We start from the raw sequence: 26,095 nt of genomic DNA on the forward strand, positions 1-26,095 counted from the left end.
GATCCAAAGAAACAGAAACGGTTTTGATGAGCACATGACTTGAAAGAGAATGCTGAGAGCTGGTGTTATTGTTCCCTGTAAACGTATTCATATTCTTTTAATATAAAAGAAATTTTGAAGTTTGTCTTCTTTCTCAACATGAAAAACAAACTAAGCACAGGTCTTAAATGAAAAAATATAAAAAGGCTGGTGTGGTATAAATAAATGTAAAAAACATTCCATTGTAGGAAATAAAAATATATATACTGTTTGGTTAAATTCAAGGTCTTTCTTTTAAACATATGATCATTCAAATACAGATTTAGTCCACCAGGGGTGTCTACATACCCCAGATTACAACATTAAAATGTTATAAAGAGTTTAACTGAAAGAAAAATTCTTTAAACAAATAGAAAATTTGTTTGCAAATATTTTCAGTGAATGAATGGTGATGAATTTGGCTCATATCTTGCTTTATGTCTAGAGAGAATATAATTTTCTTACTGAATATTATTTTCTTTCCATTGAATGAGAACAGAACTGTGGAGCTATGCCATCTTTGTTGTTAAAATACATATATGTGTAGATACACACATATATGCACAATCAGACATTTGATGCATGAATCTATAGATACATATATTACATACTTTTAGGCAAAGCACTACATCTAAAGACCTAATTATTTTTATATAAGGAAAAATAACAGATTAGGAAACATCCCTCCCCAAAACATTCGAACTTTCATACTGCTAATTATATAGCACATCAGAATGGGCAAACATTATACTTATTGCAAAGTCTCTTATAGATTTAGACGCCATTATAAAATGCTTTCAATTCTCTTTTGGTACCCTAAGATGTCGGTATATAATATTAAATTTCCAATTAGAGAGTTTAATATAAAAATATCAGCACAAAACTGTTTTTTCAATCTGTTTATTGTGTGAGGAACCCAAACTTCAGTTTAAGTGCTGTTGTAATTTTATTACTAGATTCCATAACCCTACAATTAATTGATAAATTATATACCATTTTAGGTATTTAATGATATACTTAGAAATACTAAGAAAAAAATCAGTATTCAAAGGGTTAATTTTGTTTATAATAACAATAAATTATTTTATCATCTTCTTCAGTTCAAAATCCAGCTTTGAACCCGAGGAAGGCTTTCAAATCATGTTAATTAAATGGTGGTCCTTTAACCAGTAGCAGTTTGATTACCAATTACTCGAAGGATCTCTTTGTGAATGCCTCCTTCTTGTGTGTTAATATTCGCGTCTCCCACTTGGCCATCTTCATAGCTAAAACACAAAAACATAAAACATTCAAAAAGATGAAACATTCAAGAACATTTTCAGAGCACTTAAGACAGCTTAGAAATGCTATCTGTACCTAAAGTACAGTCCAAAGGAATCAAGAGAAAGACGATTCTCACTTATATTTAATAACAGGATCACAGTACTAAATGCAGAAAAGGTCACATGACTAAACACATGATTATTCCACATCATGCCCTGATTTACCCCTTCATTTTAAGTTTTAACCCCCCATAAAGCATTGCTTGAATGGAGGAAGCATCCCAGTGTCTTTGGCCCTGCAAACATTTCCCACAGCAGTTGTTATCTGAAGCCTGCTGAGAAAGAGCATACTGACTTCAGTTTTATGTTCTTTGTTTTCTTGACTTCTTTGCTCCACTCCTACTTCAATTATTTCTTTATTTTCTGATCAGTAACACTCAGAAAAATCACCTTACCTTCCACCATTGCTCCTGCGGGATTCTTGCCTTTTAATTACTATTCGGTTGTAATCAGTGCTTTTTTTTTTTTTTTTTCTTACCACTGGTTGCTGTATTTAGTCCAACTAAAACGCTATTCTTATTTATGCTGGTACTACACATAAGAAAGCAAGTCTGCCAAGTTTAGCTAAGCAATAGAAGTGAAAATTCAACATTAAAAGACAGTGATAACTAAGTCCTTTAGAAAGAAATAATTACATTTTAGATGATAATTCATTTCCTCAAATAAACTAACTTGGGCAATAAGAATTTCCCAAGAATGAATTTTTAAACTTCCATGATAATATTCAGAGTAGAATAAGTAATGAATTAATTTTACTTCATAAAAATGACTTCAAGACAGAAGCTTTAGAGGAGTGGTAATTACTTCAAAATAGATAACCAGGGGTGTAAGCACAGAGTCTCAGAGATTAATGTGTGCCACTGTCTTTTTCTCACCAAACTTAAAATTCTCCTGAAATGGTACAATACAGAAAAATGAAATAAATGACATATAACAATGAGAAGTTAGGTCTTTATATAATCAACTGCTTAAAAACCTAGTGATAACTGCATCTGTATCAAGGTTAAACTCCTAAGGGGGCTTCCTTGATAACGTAGATGGTAAAGAATGTGCCTTTAATGCAGGAGACCGAGGTATGACCCCTGGATTGGGAAGATCCCCTGAAGGAAATGGCTACCCACTCCAGTATTCTTGCCTGGAGAATCCCGTGGACAGAGGAGCCTGGCAGGCTACAGTCCATGGGGTCGCAAAGAGTCAGACACAACTGAGAGATTAACTCTTTTTTAAACTCCTAAGAAATGGCCCAAGGTTGCCTACTTGGTTAATTCTTACTGTGCAAATACACACATACACATAAGTATACATAAGCATTCAGTGGTGAAACATTATTGTAAAAAAAGAATAGAATATATGGTACAAAGCCCAGTGGTAAATATTTTCTCAGGAGATCAAAAAATATTCAGTCATGTCCGACTTTTTATGACCTTATGGACTAGGTTCCTCTGTCCATGGGATTCTCCAGGCAAGAATACTGGAGTAGGTTGCCATGCCCTCCTCCAGGGGATCTTCCTGACTCAGTGGTTGAACCTTCAACTCTTTATGTCTCCTGCATTGGCAGGTGGGTTCTCCACCAGTGGTGCCACCTGAGAAGCCCCTGTTACAAAGTAGACAATGTGTAAAGCAAAACACTTTAGAATTATCCAGATCTAATCAGGTGTTTCTCAAGAGGCAGGTCAGGTGGTCTGGTATTCCCATCTCTTTCAGAATTTTCCACAGTTGATTGTGATCCACACAGTCAAAGGCTTTGGCATAGTACATAAAGCAGAAGTAGATGTTTTTCTGGTACTCTCTTGCTTTTTCCATGATCCAGTGGATATTGGCAATTTGATCTCTGGTTCCTCTGCCTTTTCTAAAACCAGCTTGAACATCTGGAAGTTCACGGTTCACGTACTGTTGAAGCCTGGCTTGGAGAATTTTGAGCATTACTTTACTAGCATGTGAGATGAGTGCAATTGTGCGGTAGTTTGAGCATTCTTTGGCATTGCCTCTCTTTGGGATCGGAATGAAAACTGACCTTTTCCAGTCCTGTGGCCGCTGCTGAGTTTTCCAAATTTGCTGGCATATTGAGTGTAGCACTTTCACAGCATCATCTTTCAGGATTTGAAATAGCTCAACTGGAATTCCACCACCCCCACTAGCTTTGTTCGTAGTGATGCTTTCTAAGGTCCACTTGACTTCACATTCCAGGATGTCTGGCTCTAGATGAGTGACCACACCATCGTGATTATCTGGGTCATGAAGATCTTTTTTGCACAGTTCTTCTGTGTATTCTTGCCACCTCTTTTTAATGTCTTCTGCTTCTGTTAGGTCCATACCATTTCTGTTCTTTATCAAGCCCATCTTTGCATGAAATGTTCCCTTGGTATCTCTAATTTTCTTAAAGAGATTTCTAGTCTTTCCCATTCTGTTGTTTTCCTCTATTTCTTTGCATTGGTCATTGAAGAAGGCTTTCTTATCTCTTCTTGCTATTCTTGAGAAATCTGTATGCAGGTCAGGAAGGAACAGTTAGAACTGGACATGGAACAACAGACTGGTTCCAAATAGGAAAAGGAGTACGTCAAGGCTGTATATTGTCACCCTGCTTATTTAACTTATATGCAGAGTACATCATGAGAAATGCTGGACTGGAAGAAACACAAGCTGGAATCAAGATTGCCAGGAGAAACATCAATCACCTCAGATATGCAGATGACACCACCCTTATGGCAGAAAGTGAAGAGGAACTAAAAAGCTTCTTGATGAATGTGAAAGAGGAGAGTGAAAAAGTTGGCTTAAAGCTCAACATTCAGAAAACGAAGATCATGGCATCTGGTCCCATCACTTCAAAGGAAATAGATGGGGAAACAGTGGAAACAGTGTCAGACTTTATTTTTTGGGGCTCCAAAATCACTGCAGATGGTGACTGCAGCCATGAAATTAAAAGACGCTTACTCCTTGGAAGAAAAGTTATGACCAACCTAGATAGCACATTCAAAAGCAGAGACATTACTTTGCCGACTAAGGTCCACCTAGTTAAGGCTATGGTTTTTCCAGTAGTCATGTATGGATGTGAGAGTTGGACTGTGAAGAAGGCTGAGCGCCGAAGAATTGATGCTTTTGAACTGTGGTGTTGGAGAAGACTCTTGAGAGTCCCTTGGACTGCATGCAAGGAGATCCAACCAGTCCATTCTGAAGGAGATCAGCCCTGGGATTTCTTTGGAAGGAATGATGTTAAAGCTGAAACTCCAGTACTTTGGCCACCTCATGTGAAGAGTTGACTCATTGGAAAAGAGTCTGATGCTGAGAGGGATTGGGGGCAGGAGGAGAAAGGGACAACAGAGGATGAGATGGCTGGATGGCATCACGGACTCGATGGACGTGAGTCTGGGTGAACTCCGGGAGTTGGTGATGGACAGGGAGTCCTGGCGTGCTGCGATTCATGGGGTCGCAAAGAGTCAGACACGACTGAGCAACTGAACTGAACTGAACTGAACTGAATCAGGTGTTTTGAAGCAAACTGTGTAGAAATATATTTTATTGGGCAAGTAGAATATGTTAGTCTTGTTTTTGTATAAATTCTGGCTACTCACTGGATCAAGAGGAGGTTGAGCCATCCATAATTCTGAGCAACGCTGAGGAAGCAACCTGGTTTGCAGGCTCAGCCCAAAGGAGATAATGGTGCTTTACCAAACCAACTGAGCTAGCTCCTCTAGGATACAGATTATGGAAAACTTTTTAAAGAGAGTGACAAAAAGAGTATAAAGCAGACACAAAGAAAACCATATTGCTTTGAGAGAAGTGGGAAGAATGGCAGGTCCTAGAATTGTTTTGTTCTTGATGACTTTCCAATTTCAGGTACCAGTCCACTGTGTAATTCCAGCCTAAATTTCCTCATAGGAGATTATGTCTGTCTTATCTCTATGGTACTTTGGGTATAGTCAACACACCTACTGTGTCCTCTGTACTTTGGAAACAGTGTTGAGTAAAATATTCTCATCTTAATAGATATCCCAGTCTACATCTCTCTTCTTTTCAATTTAAAGTGGATGTTGATTAAAATTTTTCTGTAATACATCATAATTTCCATTTTCTCCTTAACCTACCACAATTATTCTTCAGGTTCTACTACTATCCTGAAAAATACTGACAATGGTTGCCCACGGCAATCAGAAGACTATATCCACTATGTCCGCAGCATGGGATACAGTTGATGGCTCTTTTTCGTGAAGTTGTATCATCTCTTCCCTCCTTAGTTGGCCCTTTGATTAGTAATTCTCAGTCTCCTTCATTGCATTTTCTTCCCTAACCTCCCATTTCAATGCTGGTTTTATTCACAATTCACTTCTCAGTGTTCTTTCTTTTCATGATATGCAAATTCACTTTAGTCTCTCCCACTGTTGTTACTATCAGCCACTTGCTGACTCCTAAAACTGTATGTATCTCCAATCCTTACATCTTGCCCTAACTATACAGTTCCTACAGAAATCACAGAGGTGGTGTATTTAAAACCAAATTTAATTTCTTAATTCAAAACTGACTGCTCTTTTCTATTCTGTCAATCTTTAAACTTGAAGTACTACCATCTATCAGGAATAACAGGAAAACCAGTTATTCTTGGTCATTCCATGTGCCCAAATCCAATAAGTCATCCAGCTATCTCACTTCCAGTTTCCTACTTATTCTCACTTGCAACTTCTCTCAATCTGACGCCATCAACTTCATTTAGGCCTTCATTAGTAAAACAAATCTAGTGGTAAAGAATTCGATTGCCAGTGCAGGAGATGCAAGAGACTTGAGTTTGACATCTGGGTTGGGAAGATCCCCTGCGGTAGGAACTGGCAACCCACTCCAATATTCTGGGCCTGGTAAGTGCCATGGAGAGAGGAGCCAGAGGGCTACAGTCCATGGGGTCACAGAGTAGGACACAACCAAGCGCACTATACACACTATTCATCTAAATGAGTGATTTTCAAGTTGCAGGTTGTATATAGTTAGCAGGCTCTGAAATTAATTTAGGTTGTGCAGCCTAGAATTTTTCAATGAAATTAGAATAGAGAAGGGCAGTAAGTACCAATCAAAGTAAGATTGTTCTTTCCCTGGTCACAATGACAAATACATTTCTTTTTGTAGTGAGAAACGCTGATCTAGACTATTGTATAAACATTGTAACAAGTCTTTCCAGCTGTACACTTATCCCCACCATCCCTCCCACAAGACTATTCTCTGCCCTGATAGCGTGATGCAGATGGCCTTCGCTTCACATGTAAAACAAAATCCACCGTCACTGCCATTTACACTAGGGTCCTTCGTAATCCAAACATAAACTTCCTCTCCAGTCATGCCCCATCACTCTCCCCTCACTCTATTTTCCATTCAGATGGAAGGGTTTTCTGTACCCAAATAAACATTCACTGACACTCGAACAGCCTTTGACGTTATGGAGAGGAGGTGAGACTCACATTCTTTAAATAAACTATAATAATTTAGAGGAAGAACATAGGGGAGAAGAGAACAGAGAGCAAGAATGAGAAATTGAGCTGAAAGTATCAAGAAAAATGCTTATTTTTCCATTGTCTGTGAAGCCCACAGGAAGTACAACAGTTGAGGGCTGAAGGATAAAATTGATCAAAGGCATTTGGGTGTCTGAAACTATGAAGCTTATATAATAATAAAGGAAAACCCAACTACCATTTGAATTAGTCAACCAGCAAGGGCTTAGATACATGAATTACTAGTGGCATTAGAGCATTTACTCTAACATAGCATATAAACTATTTTGCAGTTATTATTATTGTAGACAAACACTAAGTTGTTAACATAAAACTGAAGTTTACTTACATCTAGAAAGCAACAGAATTTTAAAAAGAAATAGAGCAAGAATGATATCAACAGGGAAGTGATACACTTGAGTGGGGGTTTCTGAAGAAGGAAATATGAAATTATCTGCAAGAAGACCAAAATTACTTATGTTATTAGTGATATAGAAAGTGTGAAAGTGTTGGTTGCTCAAGTGTGGGCAACTCTTGGCGACTCCATGGACTATGGCCAGCCAGGCTCCTCCGTCTATGGGATTCTCCATGCAAGGATACCAGGATGGGTTTCCATTTCCTTCTCCAGGTGATCTTCCTGACCCAGAGATCAAATCTGGATCTCTCGCTGCATTCACAGGATTCTTTACCACTGGCACCACCTGGGAAGCCCATAGCAGCTTTGGGACAGTTTTAAGATTGGTACACATACATGTGTTTTCTGATTTCCTAAATCTGGAATTCAGAAATGGTAGTACTGCTTTTCATTAGCTGCAGAGAGGAGAGATTCACTGTGAACTGAATGACATTCAGCACATCTCCAAAGTTCCTGTAAGAAATCTGATGCTGTAAGTGCATTGTCTACTTCACAGCCCATGTTGAAATTTCTTGATTAAGTTAGAACATTCAGTTTTTTGTCATTGCTTTTATTCAATATGTATTAAGTGTTTCTGCACAAGACACGAGATTCCCAAACACAGACAGAATTTGCATTTTACTAGGGGGATAATACAGTTATGCAATTAACTGGAGGACAAGGCAGCCTGGGTGAACAAAGAAAGGGCAAGCAGAACTCACAGTAAAGACAGATATCCTCTCTGACTGGGATACCGGGAAAGGCCCCATGGGAAAGACCATATAGTTAAGCCTGGAAAGACTGACTAAAGGCTGAACTGGTGAGAAGGCCAAGCACTGGTACTGACTGAGCAAAGGCACAGTGAATGGGAAAAACAATTCCAAGTTTTTTCAAGGAATGGCTTGGAAAATAATTTTATTCAATGAGTGGTTTATATGGATAATTGAAGTCAAGTCAGATGGGCACCATGTTGCAGAATGCCTTTTTTTCTTTTTTTTTGTTGATAACTATTAGCCTTCATGAGCAAGGAATAATCAAACTCTCCTTTTGGAAAAATAATGTGGTATAAATTGTATGATCTTATTAACCGTTGTTAACTCTAAGGGGGGAATATGGTGGGTGACTGTCTCTCTTTTAACTTGCTTTTGATTTCAGTTTCTGTACATTGAACAGGTACCACTAGTATAATAATGGCAATGTTTTTTTTTTTATAATCTGGCAGTATTAAAAATAAGTTAGGAGCAATGAAGAAAGCAGAAGCATGGAAAATAACTAGCAATCTTCTGGTGTACTGCAGGGAGTTTACGATACACATGGAAACAAATGTGTTCACAGAAGAAAATCATGAAAAGATGTTCTTGGGAACTGATGACTAGCAAGCAAGGAAAAAGAAACTGAAAGCTACAGCTCAGGTTCCAAGTCTCCTTGACGTATGAAGTGACTGCAGAGATGGAGGAAGTTGTGAAAGCACCTAGGGGATTTAGCAATAACAGGGTTCCCTTTGTACATAATGATTTGAAAATTAGTCGACTTTGGAGGGGAGGGAAATATCCAGCAAGCAGTTATAAAATTGGCATTTCATTCATTCCTACTGATCTGCCAAGCACTATGCTAGTGAGCTATGTAGTCCCCAATCTCAAGAGGCATACAGAGTAGTAATGGAGGAGACAATACATAAAAAGAACAATCCAATCATAGAAACACATCCAAGGTGTTATACAGTAACAAAAAGGAGCAGCACAAAGGCATCAAGAGAAGTTTCTGGGAGGAGGGAATATATACACTAAGATTTAAAAGAGCAGTGGGAATTAGACAGACAATATTGAAGAGATAGGCAATAGGGAAAAGAATGAAAGAGAGGATCCAAACTTAATGAAGAAAGGAAAGAAGAACAGCATGGAGTGCAGAAACCCCAGCATACAGGTCAGGCTGCACAGCGTAACATCCCAGGTGTGAAACAGCGGCCAGTGGAAAACGATGGGCCATGCAGCTGGGCAACTCTTCCTCCTTCAACACAGTGGTGTTGAAAAAAAGAACAAAGCATCAAGGAGTCAGTTGGTTCCCTTTGTAAAGGAGACTGGACTTCATCTTATAAGCAGTAAGCAGCTATCAAAGACTTTTAATAGGGGAGTGATGTGGCAGTTTCAATCTTGGAAAGAGATCTGGGTTAGAGACAGAGAAATTGGATTTATTACAGACTGGGGATGAAGCAAAGCTCTCAGATCGTATCAGTTTGATGTCACACAGCTTATGTCACTGAGCCATGACTGAAACTTCATAAATAAGCTGTCTCCTTGCTATGTTCCCATTTAAACACTGTGTATTTTTTTGCAAAATCATGGTGCAATGTATCTCTTATTTCTCAAAATAGCCATCCTACAGTTCTTATTTCATAAACTTTTCTTATAGCTACCTTTTTAAGATATATTTCAAACTCTGACCTAAAATAAAAACCATACATATTCTAAAATATTTTCCTTTTTGTGCTCCCCCCGCTTTTTGTTCATTAAAAATTTACTGAAAAGCAGCTGTGTATCATATACCATGCAAGCTGATTCAGGGCATACAGGGCAGTAAAAAAAAAAAACCCAAAAAACAACAACAATAGGAGTTCTGCTCTTTAAGAGTTAACATATAGCCTCATGAAAGAGTGAGACACAACGAATAAACTGAATTTAAATGTAAGTTCTGCACTCAGCTGTAGGAATACCAGGAAGAAAGGTTAATTTTTATTAGGAGCTTCATGGAAGAGGTGGTATTTGAGCTAGACCTTAAAAATTAGATTTAGATAGGAATTTCTGAAATTTAGCACAGATACCTGCTTCACTACAGAAACTGAAAATACCCCACATCTCTTTTCTGCAGATGGTCTGTTTTATTTTGTCCTTCCAGCTCTTAAATTTCTGAACATCTTGAAATATTTTGAAAATGTATTGATATGACAAAGAAAATACAATAACAGATCATTTGCAAATCTTCCTGCTCTAAATCAAAGAACCATAGAAGCATTACACATTTAGGTTGTAACATCAGATAGAAAGATACAAAGACCTGGCAGTTCTTAAAGTGTCCTTGGTCCAGAGTAGCTGAGGGGGAAGATACACTCCCATCCCTACAAGTTTTCACTATGGCAGCAGTGGGGGTAGTGTACATGGGGTGCCCATGGCTCTAGATGCACCCAATCAATTGTCTTCTCTTGGATTTTATAATTTAGTCCCATTTACAGAAAATATCAATACTAAGTTTTCCTCTCCAGCTTTAAAATCCCCATTTACTGTGAAATAAACATTTTTGTTGTATATGACCAGAGCACAATGTGGTTTTCACATGCCTTGTTTAAGCCCAAATTCTGGCCCTTCAAAAACAGCTGCCTGCTTTCTACATATTGACATTAATGTCTTTGTGCACATGAGTCTCAAGATCAGTAACAAAATCAAGCTTTAGCTTGATCAATTCCTAGACACTCAAAACTGGCTGGAACCTGTTCTTAAAATCTGAATTACTACATTTTGCCTGAAGCGTATATATTTGGTTAAGTTTATTCATTTTTGGAATTTTCCAACAAAATTTTTTGCAAACACCTTATTCTTCTGTTTTCCCTATCTGATATGTCCTTTAAATTTTACTTTAAATTTCTTCTGATGCCCTAATCCCTAAAATTTCTCCTGTTTCCCCCTCAGCCTCTGCTATTGTTTACTTCTTGGGAAGAATACGATTAGGATATCACACAGCTGTTTTATTTTCTCCTTCATTCTGGAAATCAGATTAGCATGGAATTTATTATAATTCACTACTTTATGTCCTAGTCATCGGGAAAAGTTCCTAACTAGAAATCACACAATGTGTAAAATAAATAAATAAGAACAGAAATTTAGTTTCTGTCTGATTACAGAATATTTGTGAAAACTCATTTTTTCTCCTCAATTTATTTTTTTCCTAGATGGTACCGCTCACTAGGGAGGCACATCACTAGTAGAAGTCTGTGATTGTATCTTTTATAAAGAAAGAAATTGATGGTTGTAATTAGAATGTACATTCATTAGTGAATGGATTTTCCTTTTGATGTGTTTTGAATCTTATCAATTTTCCTTAATTAGTCTCTTCTCTCCTGAGGGATGAAGGATGAAATCTCATTTGTGTTTATAACGAAATGAAAATCATTACCTTAATAGAAGTTTTCCCTCTGTATTATCTGGAAAATATCTGAGGATACTGAAAGTATTTTCTTCTCTTGTCTTCAGATGGTCTTTCCTCATTTTTTCCTTATGAAATACAGAAATCCTTCTCTCCAGTCAATATCCACACATGTGCCCTACTGATTTAGTTTAGATATAATTTGTGTAAAACTGCAAAGAAATAATACTACTTCTGAGCACTTCCATATCTAAAGTTGTTTATTTAGCTCAACAAATTTGAATTTTAGCATAACACTAAATGGGGCTTCCCAGGTGGCGCTAGTGGTAAAGAACCTGTCTGACAATACAGGAGACACAGTTCAATCTCTGGGTGGAGAAGATCTCCTGGAGAAGGGAATGGTAACCCACTCTAGTATTCTTGCCTGGAGAATCATGGACAGAGTAGCCTGGCAGGCTACAGTCAATGGGATCACAAAGAGTTGGACACGACTGAAGCAACTTAGCACGCATAACACTAAAAGGAATAGATTAACTAATTAGTGACAGGCTAAGGAAAGGACTCTGGAGTTACTATTCCATCAAAATTTCCAGCTCACACTCACTGAAAAACTTTGTGATTGGAGATGTCTTTTAGAAAGTCAATCTTCTAACAATGAATAAGAAACAATATGAGCAAGAAAGATGAAAGGAAAAAAAAAATTCAATGACTGCCTTTCACAAGAGACCTGTGCTGTGCTATAACTTCATCTGAATTATAAACTTAAAAAGCAGATGCTTTCCTGGGAGTCTCCAGAGCCATGGACCACCCTTCTCTACCTTGCCTTTTGCCCCAGGAGGCTGACCGTATGGACTTGATCAATAATTTCCCTTGCCCTCTAGTTTCCGGTAGAGTTTGGCCAATGGGGTGTCCCAGCAGGGCACTGGCAGGAGGGCAACATCAAAGTTTTGCTTGGTTCCACCCCACAAGGGCCCCCTGGACTGCCTACGTCTCTGAATTGACGGCCATGACTCCTTTCATGGAGCCACGATCAACTAGAAATGACTCTCCTAACAGGTTCTCATAACCGCTTTCTCTTCTTGTCTTTAGGGACTGGAGGATGTATAACAGCTCAGTGCTACTAGATTCAGGCTATTGTCCTACCTATGATTTCTCAATAACCACACTTTTGTAAGTAATCTAATGTGTATATCTACCTAGATACGTATAAGATCTGTATGTATGTATATGTACACTTATATACACATGTATACATACCCATGGGGCCTTCCCTGGTGGCTTAATGCTAAAGAACCTGCCTGCCAATGCAGGAGACATGGGTTTGATCCCTGGGTCGGGAAGATCCCCTGGAGTAGGAAATGGCAATCCACTCCAGTATTCTTGTCTGGAAAATTCCAAGGACAGAGGAGCCTGGCGGACAAAAGTCCATGGGGTCCCAAAAGAGTCAGACGTGACTTAGCAACCAAACAACACAATACATACATACACAGGGGTTAAAGAGACTGTTTTGCTTCAAATCTTCTAAGCTAATGGCTTTTAAACATCCATGTTTTTCACAGTTATTAAAATAAAACAAAAACATTAATTGGATGAGAAAATGCTGTGCTGTGCTTAGTTGCTCAGTTGTGTCTGGTTCTTTGCAACCCCATCTACTGTAAGCCTTCCTGGCTCCTCTGTCTATGGGGATTCTCCAGGCAAGAATACTGTGGTGGCTTGCCATGCCTTCCTCTAGGGGATCTTCTCCACTCAGAGATCGAACCCAGGTCTCCTGCATTGCAGGTGGATTCTTTACCACCTGAGCCACTAGGGAAGCCCTGATGAGAAAGTGAAAGAAAGTGACGTCGGTCAGTCATGTCCAACTCTTTGCGACCCCATGGATTGTAGCCTACCATGCTCCTCAGTCCATGGGATTTTCCAGGCAACAGTCCTGGAATGGGCTGCCATTTCCTTCTCCAGAGGATCTTCCCGACCGAGGGATTGAACCCGGGTCTTCTGCATTGTAGGCAGATGTTTTACTGTCTGAGCTACCAGGGAAGTCCATGAGAAAATACTTGTTATATTTTAGCAGCTTAAGTGACCAAACAATAATGTAGTCACTATTACCTCATCTATGGAGAAGACAGTAATGTAGAATTTTAAGCCTTTACACTTACACAAAAAAGAATCTCGTGCAGACATGATCAGTATTTGGGACGACCCATATCTCTCCATGTTTGTGCAGGTCAGGTGAGGTGATCACTGTAAAGGGAAGATAAAATTAAAGAACTATTTTATTATAAGTTACTATATTCCTTTTCTTAGAAATCCAAAAGCGAAACTGCATGTACAAATTAACATATGAAAAATGTTTCATCTTATTAAACTATCTTTTTTTTTTTTTTTTTAAGGTTTGGATCATTTTATTTATTTATTTTTTTGATATCACTCTTTTTTATTTTTTTATTTTTCTTTTTTTTTTAATTTTAAAATCTTTAATTCTTACATGTGTTCCCATTAAACTATCAAAAAATGTAAATAAAAACAGTGAAATGCCAAGTAGCAATTTTATGTTTGGAACACACTTAGCATAACAATAGGAAGGCAATCACTTTGTATTTATGATGGCAAACAGGTCCTGACTTGGGAACTAGGTAGAGGGCAACCTAGCATCCTCTACAACTATCAAATGTTGAAAAACCTAAAAGACAGTTACCAGTGGTTACCAAAACTCCCAACAGAAGAAGAAAAAATGAACTTTTAGCCAAAGCCAGACTTTAAAGTAAGAACAAAGGAAAGTATATGATATTGTAAATCACCTATCAATTTTCTATCCCAGGTTCAGAAAAGAATAATTTCAGTGTGGAACAAGAAAGACTTCCTGGGTTATCTACTCAGTGCTCAGTTCATCTTTCAGATTTTTCATGGTATTATACATTCAGACACCAACATAAAGAGGAAGGGGTACAGATGAACAACAGAGATGAACAATACTTGATCAGAAAGAGATAATTACTCTTCTGAGATAGCTGCCAAGAATAAAATACAGCACTGTTTGAAATCTTGCCATTTCTGCTCTTTGTTTTAACCTTTATGATCTCTGTTGTATTTTCCATCTATGCTCTTCAAGATAGTCATAAGGAACAAAGCTTTCACTAGTCCATTATGAGCATTTTGTAAATACACTTACATTCTGAAATACTGGTAAGATTGAGAATAAATGCTATGGGGATTATAAAACTTTCAACTTACCTTCACATAAGGCTATGCATTTTAAGTTACGGCTTTGCAGGAACTGGGATTGCTGTCCTTTCTTCTGTGACTAAATTCCAAAAGAGTTTAAAAATTAGAGTAAAAATGCAAGTCACTCAAGTGAAAAGATCATCATTAAAAAGTCACTAAGATAGCACCAGAGTTTAAAAAAATGGCCTTTCTCAACTAGCAGTAATATCCTTGAGTTCGCTCTTAATGTCAATCTATATTTGTTAGATCACTTAATTTCTGTACATAATCATAATTAAATCACTTTCAAAATAAGTGACCTGAAAATACTTAAAAGTTCAGTAGCTACAACACAGAATCAGAACTCAAATTTAGTTTTACTGGAAGTCTAGCTTCTCTAGAGGGAAACAAAGCTGCATTATCTTTTCAAATTTCACAATGAATTTTTCTAGATCACCTAACTATTCAAAATCAACCCATTTTTATAACACATTAAGCCACAGAGGTTTTAGAAACATCTCATGAAGAAAATCTGGGGGTTTGTTTTTGTTTTCAGATATTAGCTTAGCTACACTATTTTAAAAAAAAATCTAAAGTCACATTATTTATCAGATGGATTTTAATTTGTCCAGAATGCTTGTTCTCTCTGAAACAACAAGGGATTTGTGCTTGCTCTTCTCTATGCCTGTAATGTTCTTTCTTCCAGAGAGCCACATGGCTCATGCACTCACCACTTATAGGTCTTGACTCAACTAGAACCTTCTCAGAGCATTCTTTCCCCATCATCCCATTTAACATTCATTCGAGTTCCATCTTCAACCCATAGCATTCAGCATCCTCTTTCCCTGATTTTTATCCAGAAGATTTACCACCATCTAACATTTTACTAAAATGAATATTTAATTAATTTATTAAAGTTTTCCTGAATGTGGATGTTTTTAAAAGTATTTATTGAATTTTTTACAATATTACTTCTGCTTTATGTTTTGGTTTTTTGGTCTGTAGGTATGTGGGATCTTAGTTCCTTGACTAGGGACTGAACCCTTCCTGCATTAGGAAGGTAAATTCCTAACCACTGGACCATCAGGAAGTCCCATATTTAATTTACTTATATCCACTCAGTAGAATGCAGGTTTCAAGAGGATCTGTCCATTGTAGATTATCACTATAGCTCAATGACTAGATGTCCAGCATTTTAGTAGAAGCTCAATAAATATTTGCTGCATACTGATTGAATAAAGGCATCTGGATGATTATATTTTAGGGTGAGTTTTGTTTCTGTATGAGCAATGCCTAAAATAATTTTGCAGATTTAAAAACCCGAGTGTTTATCAAAATCTTGCTGGCTAAGGGCGCTAGAGTTCACCCATCAGAGACAATCACCCAAGTTGCTATAATACCTGTGATGCATTGCTGTTTTTACTGCTTGAAGCCGGCTCATCCTTGGCTGACACCTTCTGCTTCTTGTTCATCCCTAAAAACATTAGCAAAGTAATAATTTAGGGACAAAGCTGTATGATGCAGCTCAAAATACAATCCATCTACACTGCCAAGTTCCACTTTAGGCAAAGGCTTGACAGCATCAAGCCACAGACGGTCACAAAGGGCTCCTGAAGAATCAGCCACTGTGCCCTAAGCAAGGAGGGTGGAAGGTCAGTGGGTTTGGAAGTTCTGGTCAAGTTACAAAGTGGAAAATACAGTTTGTTTTTCTTTGTGTTGAAAAGGAGGATAGGCTCACCTCTTGCATGACATTGATATAATCAGAAAATTTTTAAAACTTAATTTTAAAAGGCTTTTAGGACCAAACTTTCATTCTTATCATCTGGTGATGAGAAAATAGATAAGGGGTGGGAAATAGGAATGATTTTTAAAAAATATTAATACTGCCACTTCATGAGTTGCTGATATATGCTCAATACCTATAGAATTTACTATTCCTCCTAATAAAGGAAAACTAAGTCCTTTTGTCTATGATACTCACAAATCTTACCAGACTCTGTTAACTCCATGGCTTTTTAACTGTGAAATATTCCAGACAAAATAGAAATAAAATTCCTGTCTATTTAGAATAGGTAGATTTGTAGCTATACTTAAAAAAAAAAATCCTCATCTACTATCCTGAAGTTGAGATGCCCGTTTGTTGCTGTTTCAATAAAAGGCTTAATGAGAATGGGTAAAGCCAAATTGCAAATGGTGTGACGTAAGCATTTTCCAAAGCAGACATTCCCCCAAAGATGCAGATGTAGATGGAGTCAAGTTGAGAAACAGGCCTAAGGTTTCAGAGGCAGTTCTGAGGGAAGTGAAAGTGTATTAGTCGCTCAGTCATGTTTGATTCTTTGCAACCCCATGGACTGTGGCCCTCCAGGCTCCTCTGTCCATGGGAATTTCCAGGCAAGAATACTGGAGTGGGTAGCCATACCCTTCTCCAGGGGATCTTCCCAACCTAGGGATCAAACCCAGGTCTCCTGCAATGCGGGCAGATTCTTTACCATCTGAGTCACCAGGGAAGTCCTATCTGAGGGAAAGGCAGAGGCTATTATATGCAGACGCTGGTCTGCCCTCTACCTCCTATACCTGCAGCCTTCAAAATCAAGTATGGAGGTACTTGAACTTATGGTAGAGGTTCTTACTTTTTCTTTTCATATCAAGGACACTTAAAGAATTGGATGAAAGCTATGGATCCTCTTTCCAGGTAGATGCACATTCACACAGACAAATTTCACATTCATTTGTATCCCCCACAAACCTTTCCATGAACCCATCTAAAGAGTCTGTACACCAGGATATGAAGCAGAAAATCGCAGCACTTGGTGATTTGTTGTATTTTTCTTATCTATGCTGAGGTTGCATTTATTTATTAAAACTGGCTTTATATTACTTTTTTATTGTGTTCTGGTTTAGTAAGATTTAGAGTCTGACTTAAGCTGACTTGAATCATCGTCTCCACTGAACTATGTTATTTTCTTTCCTATACTATCTTATTATTCTGATATTTATTTTCCTAGTGTTATTTTGGGCATACTGTACTTTCAAAGATCACTGCAACAATATTTCTCAACAATATGCTTTTCAACTATGTGACTTCACTGCTCTTTCATCAGGAAATGGAGTCTAATTCCCGGCCCTTGAATCTGGAGGGCCTTGTGACTGCTCTGACCAGTATCTGTATATGGGAAGTGGCACCACGTGACTTTTGACGCTGAGTCATAACAGGCATACATGTCTTCTTAGGACATGTACTCTGGAAAAGGTCAGGATAGAACTGAGAAATCAGATGCTGAGCCTGAAGGAGTATGAACTTGGACAAAGGAATCAGAGAAGTGAGCCTGGTTAATGCTCCCCTAGTTATCAGACCTCCCTAAATCTCCTTTCCTATAACATGACGATCTTGAGACTTACCATACGGGCACCTCATGAACAACATCTCCTGAAGTTATTTAATGGAATCATGTAACCACACACACACACACACACACACACACACACACAAGCACATAAGCAAAACCAGCTATATATATGCAGTCTATTAAAAGTCTAAAAGGAAATGCACTCAACACTGAGACTGTAGGAAAGGAGGAAAAATTTTCATCTCTTATTTTATACCATTCTGTGTAGTTTCAATTTCTCTTTTTCTTTTTTTTTGGAGGCTAATTACTTTACAATATTGTATTGGTTTTGCCACACATCAACATGAATTCGCCATGGGTATACACGTGTTCCCCAACCCGAACCCCTCTCCCACCTCCCTCCCCATACCATCCCTCTGGGTCATCCCAGTGCACCAGCCCCGAGCATCCTGTATCATGCATCGACCCGGGTCTGGCAATTTGTTTCACATATGATATTATACATGTTTCAATGCTATTTTCCCAAATCATCCCACTCTTGCCCTCTCCCACAGAGTCCAAAAGACTGTTCTATACATCTGTGTCTCTTTTGCTGTCTTGCATACAGGGTTATCATTATCATCTTTCTAAACAAAGAGCAAAACTACTTTATATTTAAACAATACATTTTTGTTCTAAAAAAAAAAAACCTGATCAAAGTGAAATATTCCAAAGAAATATTACAAAGAAAAAACACCCTAAATTTTTACTACCTAAAGATTACAGATGCTAACAATTTGGTCATCATTCTTGCCATATTTTGAATTCATGAGGCTCCTCCTTAGCACATGCTTTCAATTTATTCCAAAATTAAAACAATCTCACCAAAATATTAACAACAAATTGTCAACAAGTAGTATGGCTTTGAGGGTGTCTTTCTAAACCTAAGTTTTTCATATCATTTAAAACTCTTTTATGGGATATATAATAATACAACCCAGTTCAATGGAAATGAATTTGAACAAACTCCAGGAGACAGTGAAAGACAGAGAAGCCTGGCGTGCTGCAGTCCATGGTGTCACAAAGAGTTGGACATGACTGAGCGACTGAACAACAACATAATGATCCAAAGGTAAGAAGCTGGCATGGTACAGAATTACATTCAATGATAGTGGATTAATTTGTATATAAACTTTACAGTTCTCTCCATAATACTTGGTACATACTATATTATCAATGTTTCATGTAGATGGAATAAAAATAGAAATGATTGAAAATTAAAGGTAACATTAAAATTTGTCAATTTTTGAAATTAACAAAACATATATTCCCCATTATACACTAGGGAAAATATTATAAATTTTGGCATGTGAGCTTTGTTTTTATTTTTGACACTTATCAAATGAATTTAATACAAATACATCAAATAAGCTTTGTTCACTTGATAAAAAGGTTGTATGGCTCAGTTGGTAAAGAGTTTGCCTGCAATGCAAGAGACCTGGGTTTGATTCCTGGGTTAAAGAGAAGGAAATGGCAACCCACTCCAGTATTCTTGCCTGGAGAATCCCATGGACAGGGGAACCTGTCAGGCTACAGTCCCTGGGGTTGCAAGAGTCAGAGACGACTTAGTGACTAAACCACCACCACTACCTGGAATATACAACCACAGCAAAACCCTAATAAATGTGAGGTCAGAAATGGAATACAAGCTTACCTGAGTAACCAAATGATATGCTTGACATTGGACTAAGATAGATTCCACTTCCATACATTGCACCGTGGAGCTAAAATGGAAAGAGGTAGGAGAGGAAGCTGTCAGTTCATGGTTTTAAATGTTAATATTTCACAAGAGAGGACCATCGTCTCATGCTGGAACACTTAGCTCTTAGAAAATGTTAAAGCCTTTATTCCAAGGTCTATTTGGAATTTAAAAAGAGTACTAATATCTTCATCCTTAAAATTAAGAATGCATTGATATATGGAAAATGAAAGCCAAGGAATAAAATCCTTAGAAAAGAGTTTCCATTCTATTGATGACAGAGAGTCACTTAGTATAATGTACTGGAGTAGTATGTTAATGGCTCTAAACACTGAAAACAGGCTGAAACATATGTGACAGAAGGCTGATTAGGACTCACCTATTTGTGTATCAATAAAATATCCTATTCAGATTTTCATTATACAACACTGTCACCTCATTATTCTCCTTCAAATTTTTCAAGTTACAGAGTGCTTTATTAACTGAAACTCTGACTAGTGTACTACTCAGAACAATTAAAATTCTCTAATATTACTTCCATGTTCTAGGACCCTCATACCCTTTTTATTGTGCACCAAATATTAATTCAATAAATTTGTATTTATGGGCATTTATATTTAACTGTATCATCCCAATTGCCATCAGTTTGTAATTTTGTACTGGTAACTGGGTTGAGGATCTCATTTCCTGACCTCCTTACATCATCAGATAAAAATGAGTGGGGTGGAATGCTGGAGATGAAGGTCATAAAGATGAGGACCACACCCACTAAATCCTGCTCAGGTGCTGCCCTGGAGCTTGAAAGGCAGACAGCCTATGGCTCTTTGGTGTCCAATCTCCACTTCTCCACTTTGTTTCTTCTTAGCCCCACCTTTTCTTCTGTTGAAGTATTCACAGTGAGATAGTGATCAAGAAATGTGTGTTGGATTAGCAGAGAGAATTCTTATAAGGTTTTTACCTTTTTGGGGATTATCTTTTTCTTGTCATTGTTGTTTAGTCACTAGGTTGTGTCTAACTCTTTGCGACCCAATGGCCTGCAGCATGCCAGGCTTCCCTGTCCTTCACCATCTCCCAGAGTTTGCTCAAACTCATGTCCATCGAGTTGGTGATGCTATCCAACCATCTTATCCGCTGTCTCCCCCTTCTCCTCCTGCCCTCAATCTTTCCCAGCATCAGGTTTTTGTTTTTTTTCTAATTAAGTTTAAAGTGATTTTACTATTTCTCATAGGGAAACTCAATTTTCTTTTTCTTTTCATCCCTGTGTTGTATATAGATCAATTCTGCTTGACTTTGTGAAAATTACGAATGTCCATTAAAAAGTCAATGTGACTTTTTAAAGCACACGTGCTTCACCCTTTGGCGAATAAAAACATAACACCAGGACTGTTTATTGAACTCCCATAATAAAGAATTATGAGATCGCGTTAAAGCATTCAGAAAATGTACCTGCAGTCGTGTATTAGAAGCAACAACCAGACCATTCCTCAAGATGGAGTGCCAGTTTTCAATGTGTGAGCCACTAAAACACAGGGAAAGAGAAGGAAAAGCAAAATCAGAAGTCAACAACGTTTTAATGGGGTCGCAATATAACAAGCCATGGTGCCTTCTCATAGCTCTGAGTTTCCTAGTCAAGTATCATGTAGTGACTGTCCTATGCTAACAACCAACTACTAGAAGAGGATGCTTTCCTCCCCCCACATTTATGGAAGACTGTGCAGGGAACTCACACCCCTCAATAGTAAGCCATACTCACTGAAATGCAAAAGTGCTTCCGAAGAGTTTTTTAGCAGCTCTAAAATTGGATTCTTTGGCTGGTGGACTGCTGAGAAGAAGGAACTGATGGGGTGTATGCATGAACTTCAGTTGCTGCCATTTAAAACAAGGGCACAGGAAAACATCAAATTTAATGTATTATCTATTTTCAAACTATAATAATTTATATTAACAGGATCATTCATTTAACAAAACCCCTGCATAAGTGATAAATCACATGGAATTGCTGATATGAAGGATAATTCTTTAGGCTAATGGAAAAGGAATAGGAGACAGACAATCCAAAGTCATTTATATTTAGCTTTGGAATATGCTATGTAATCACATTCAAGCAGATCTGTCTTCCTAATTACATTTCTTTTTGAGACTTTTATTACTGAATTCCCTAAGTATCACAAACCATTTGGGGAAATATCTGAGTTTGCTAAGCAGAAAAGTCAGTTCAAGATTTTAGAATTGTAAAAATGATCATCATTATGCTTTATTTGCATATATTTATAAAATCAGAAATTGCCAACACTCAAATTATAGTTTTCCCCTTTGTTCATAGGAAAAAAGTAAAACAGACTTTCTTGAATTAGCTGCTTGATACACTGCTAGACACAAATTTCTAACTGCTGCTGTTCCACCTAAGATTATATGTACTTATATAGGAATCTAACATATAGGAATCTCATAGTTAAGAGATTCAGAGATGACAGACAGACCTGAGATTTTAGATATTGCTCCTGGGTAACGACCAGAACTGAAATCAGACTGCATTAGCTTTTTTTCTTTTTTAATTTGTAAGCACATTAGGCCCACAAGTAAGATATCTGGAGTCAGTATCTTCTCTGATACAGAAAAGTGAAGCTGTGCCAACATTCAACTGACAATGATAAAAAGCACGCAATCTCTAGATAATGTTCTTTCTATCACATGTGGAATAACTAAATGATTTCACATTGACTCGGTTACTTAAAAGCTCAGGGCAGCAGCCTGAAATTGAATTTGGTTTCTTGGAAAAACTTGAAACTGGAGCACATATGTCATTTCAAAGAATTAGGCTTAGCCTGAGTTTCCTTCAATTTCCTGGACAGGCTGCCTAAAAAAATCACAACCAATAAATAGCCCTCCCATTTCTGATTGTATATGTGAAGAAACAACTTACCCTGTTAACTGGCAGTTTCACAATATGTGACCTATTACTTGAAATAACCCTGAAATTAATTGAAATAATCCATCAGTCACAAATATACACCACATATATTTAAAGTTTTTTTTTCCTCAGTTGGTAAGTGATTAAAACTGCTGTGACATAAATTGAGTAATAATTATCTAATTACATCATTCTGCTTCACTTCCTGTAACAATTTAAAGAGCTGATGTAATTAAAAAAAGATAATATTTTAATCTGAGAAAACAAAGAAGTAGCTCTTTAAAACTTAAGAGATATAACTTTTAATAACCACAATCTAAGATTAGAACTTGAATCACAATCTGCTTTCTCTGCTCTTCTCTACAATGTCTAACTAAGCATGAGTTTTCATGGAGATCTTTTTCCTTTCTATAAATATTTGAGCATCTTTGCACTGACACATACAGTGGTTTACATACAAAATGTTATTAACTGTATGTAAGACAATGAAGTTGAAAAAAATCAAAACTTTAGGTATTTGACAGAACTAATTGCTTTATACTTGTCAGCACAGAAAATCATAACTAAACTAATTGTAAAACATGTTGGTAAATTTCCCTCTGCTTGAAAGAAGAGTGACTAACAAGTTCAAGGAAATGATCACAAATAATTAAAAGTGAAAAATCAAGCTGACTTTAGGGATAAAAAGAAAGATTGGATGTTTGAGATGTTTGTCTTCATTCTGAATATGACAGAATGAGAATTTGAAAGGTTAAAAAAGAAACAACTATGTGTTGTTTTACTCATCAGAATTTTAATAATAGATTATGAAAGGTACAAAGAAGAAAGACTTGTAAAACCTAATTTTTGTCATGATTTTACTAGAATAAATTTAACATGTTTTGTAAGGTTCTGTAAGTGAAAGTTAACTAATTATGATCATGAGTAGCCAGAGTCTTTCTCCTTTCCTAATCTTTACATATTTTTTAAAAAACTTCCTGGTTTTAACATAGAATAAGTACTCATTCAGCTCAATCTCGTATAGCCTTCACATTTGTCTTATCGCGTGATAATCATGATGAATCCCACAGCCTTTAGTTGTCAGTGATTTTAAAGAGACGTACCTAAAACCCCCAAAGATACAACGAGTAGATACTATTGTTTTCTTTTTGCAGATGAGAAATCAGAGGGTAAATTACTTGAAGTAAGTGTTGTAGAGCAAGATGAATGCTCAACCCACTTCTCAACTATTCTTAGTCTAACTCTTCTTCTAGCATCCATGCTGAGCTAATGCTGTGGCCCTCACCAGACTTTCTCTGAAACAGAACATGCTCTGTAGTCATCAAAACAAGAGTTTATCAAATTTATACTCTCTTTGTTATGGGAGCTAATTGTACAAAACATACATTTAAGAAAGATTTTCAGTAAATGTTTGAAACAGTTTGATCACTTAGTTAACTAGAAAATTAAATGAGCCAAAACGGCTTCACCATGTAATATAGTCAAATTTTTTATCTATAGAGTCAACCACTCAGTATATCCGTGTATTGCATATGACAGCATTTTCTTCCCCTTGTGATGTACAAGTTTTAATTAAAGTGAAAGTCATTAAGGACTCCTGGACTATAAAATCACCAGTCCTCATAGGATTGAGGAACTGTAGCATTGCAGGTCTCCACCCCCCTGCCTTAAAGCAGGCAACAGAAAATGATGCTGTTTTCATTAAGAGGAAAACTAAATTTTATACCATTGCAGTAAGGGATGAGCAAGGGGGTCTTGTTTATCCATCTGCTTCTTGATTTCCAGATATGGTGCCTGGAAAACAAAAGTCATTATGCTCCTTGATTTTTCTTAAATTATTTTACTTTTTTTTTTTTGCAAAAGGAAAATCACCTTGAACAGGTATGTCTAATCCAGTTAAACGTGAAGACATGTGGTTGTGACATGATAACAATGACCATTACCCTAGTTGCTTCTCCCCAAGATGACATGAACTCTGACTTTCCACACTGCACAAAGGACTTGCCAGAACATTTGGATAAAGGGCTTAAATCAAATTTCAACCTGGCTCCCATGCACTGGGCCAAGTCCCTAGACTCCTGCTGAATCTTTGCTCAAGAAAACCCAATGCTGCCAAAACAAAAGGTACCAACCCACACTGCTAACCATTCAGTAATTCTCTACTTACCTCCTGTGGAATTTTCTAGTTCCCCAAATTCCCTTATTTTCACTTCTCTGTAGCCCCTTTTTGTTCCCTCTTTGTTTTCACCTTAGAAACCTTGGTCTCCTTGTTTTACAGAGAGGTGACCTCAGCTCACACTGCCAATCTCTCTCCTCTACCACAGTACTTGATTAAATCTGTCTTGCCACCTTTACAAGTGTATGATCTCTCTTTGACATTTTTAACTTTTAACTGACATTAAAGCAAAACTTGTAATAGCTATAATCGTGCTTCTATCTGAGGGTACTGACACTGGGTAGATCATTTCATGAAAAATCTGGACAAGATGTACATAAGACAACTCCTTTTAAAAGTATTGATGGAATTCACCCAGACAATTAACCTTTTCATAGAATGAAAGGCAATCTGTTTACGGCAATTTAGGTCTCATCTATAGGGCAGTACATTCTAGAAAACAGGAGAGTATAATGTTATATTTATTTGGAGAGGTTTAAAGCATCTGATGCAATAAAACCTAACAGTATCCTTATGAGGTGTATGCTGAAGGAGGATGCAGCTTTACTCTTTACCATCTCAGCAGAGAAGAAACTGAGGCATCAAGCAATCAAGCAACTTGCCCAAGGTCACAAGCCACATCGCTGATGAGGAAATTATACCACGTGGGCCTCCAACTTCCGAAGTTGACACTCAGGCATCTCCATTGCCTCCTATTAAAATAGCTTACACATGACCCAGAATAAAGGAGGTAATTCTTGGCACAGAGCTGATCCCAGAGACAGAGTCTGCAGCTATTCTTAAAACCAAGAATGATCTGGATCTATACAGTACAAATACTCCACACCAAAGTCTTTGGTGACTAAAAGTGTATAATCATGGGTAAGATACTGCAGTAGGTTCTTTCTTCCCCCTCAGTGGAAATGCTTTGATTGTTTTCTTTTCTTTATACAAATAATACAAAGAATTCCTTTTGTTTGAAAAGGAATTCGGATAATGTAGAAAGGGCATAGAAAAACTGCTAGAAAGAATGATGGCTTTTAAGCAAATAATATAACTTGTGAATTAAAAGATCTATTTACCATTGTCTGACACCTACTATTTGTTGAATGAATGAAGATTTGACTTCATAAATAAGTATCACAAGAATTAAGAATAAAATTTGGGAATATAAAAATGTACTCTGTCAGGACATCTGCAAATGGAGTAGATGTGATGGTGGGGGGAGGGGGCATGGCACAGAAGCTTTGTGGGCCCCAAGACTGGAGAAATCACTATTCCTTCCCCAGAGAAAGGCAACTGAGTGAGAGTAACACTTATTATAAACCTGCAAGGGCCTCTAGGGCAATGCAAGCCTTGAAAGCACCATATGCAAACTGAACCCACAATGCGTGTTGTTGTCAATTACAG

At 37.3% G+C, this 26,095-nt stretch overlaps 1 protein-coding gene across 2 annotated transcripts in view; it reads right to left on the reverse strand.

Moving 5' to 3' along the window:
• Nucleotides 1-970: 970 nt before the first annotated feature.
• Nucleotides 971-26,095, reverse strand: part of PARP8 (poly(ADP-ribose) polymerase family member 8) — a 188,573-nt gene continuing 163,448 nt past the window's right edge. For both annotated transcript variants that reach the window (XM_068990449.1, XM_068990450.1), the window contains 9 exons: nucleotides 24,257-24,324; nucleotides 22,543-22,591; nucleotides 21,373-21,485; nucleotides 21,066-21,138; nucleotides 19,575-19,644; nucleotides 15,935-16,008; nucleotides 14,565-14,634; nucleotides 13,490-13,574; nucleotides 971-1,283 (listed from right to left, as the gene is read on the reverse strand). In XM_068990449.1, coding sequence (XP_068846550.1) covers nucleotides 1,181-1,283; nucleotides 13,490-13,574; nucleotides 14,565-14,634; nucleotides 15,935-16,008; nucleotides 19,575-19,644; nucleotides 21,066-21,138; nucleotides 21,373-21,485; nucleotides 22,543-22,591; nucleotides 24,257-24,324 — 705 coding nt within the window. In that variant the 3' untranslated portion in view covers nucleotides 971-1,180. The remainder of the gene's footprint in view (nucleotides 1,284-13,489; nucleotides 13,575-14,564; nucleotides 14,635-15,934; nucleotides 16,009-19,574; nucleotides 19,645-21,065; nucleotides 21,139-21,372; nucleotides 21,486-22,542; nucleotides 22,592-24,256; nucleotides 24,325-26,095) is intronic.

Source organism: Capricornis sumatraensis, chromosome 18, assembly GCF_032405125.1.
Source record: "Capricornis sumatraensis isolate serow.1 chromosome 18, serow.2, whole genome shotgun sequence".
Lineage (NCBI taxonomy): Eukaryota > Metazoa > Chordata > Mammalia > Artiodactyla > Bovidae > Capricornis > Capricornis sumatraensis.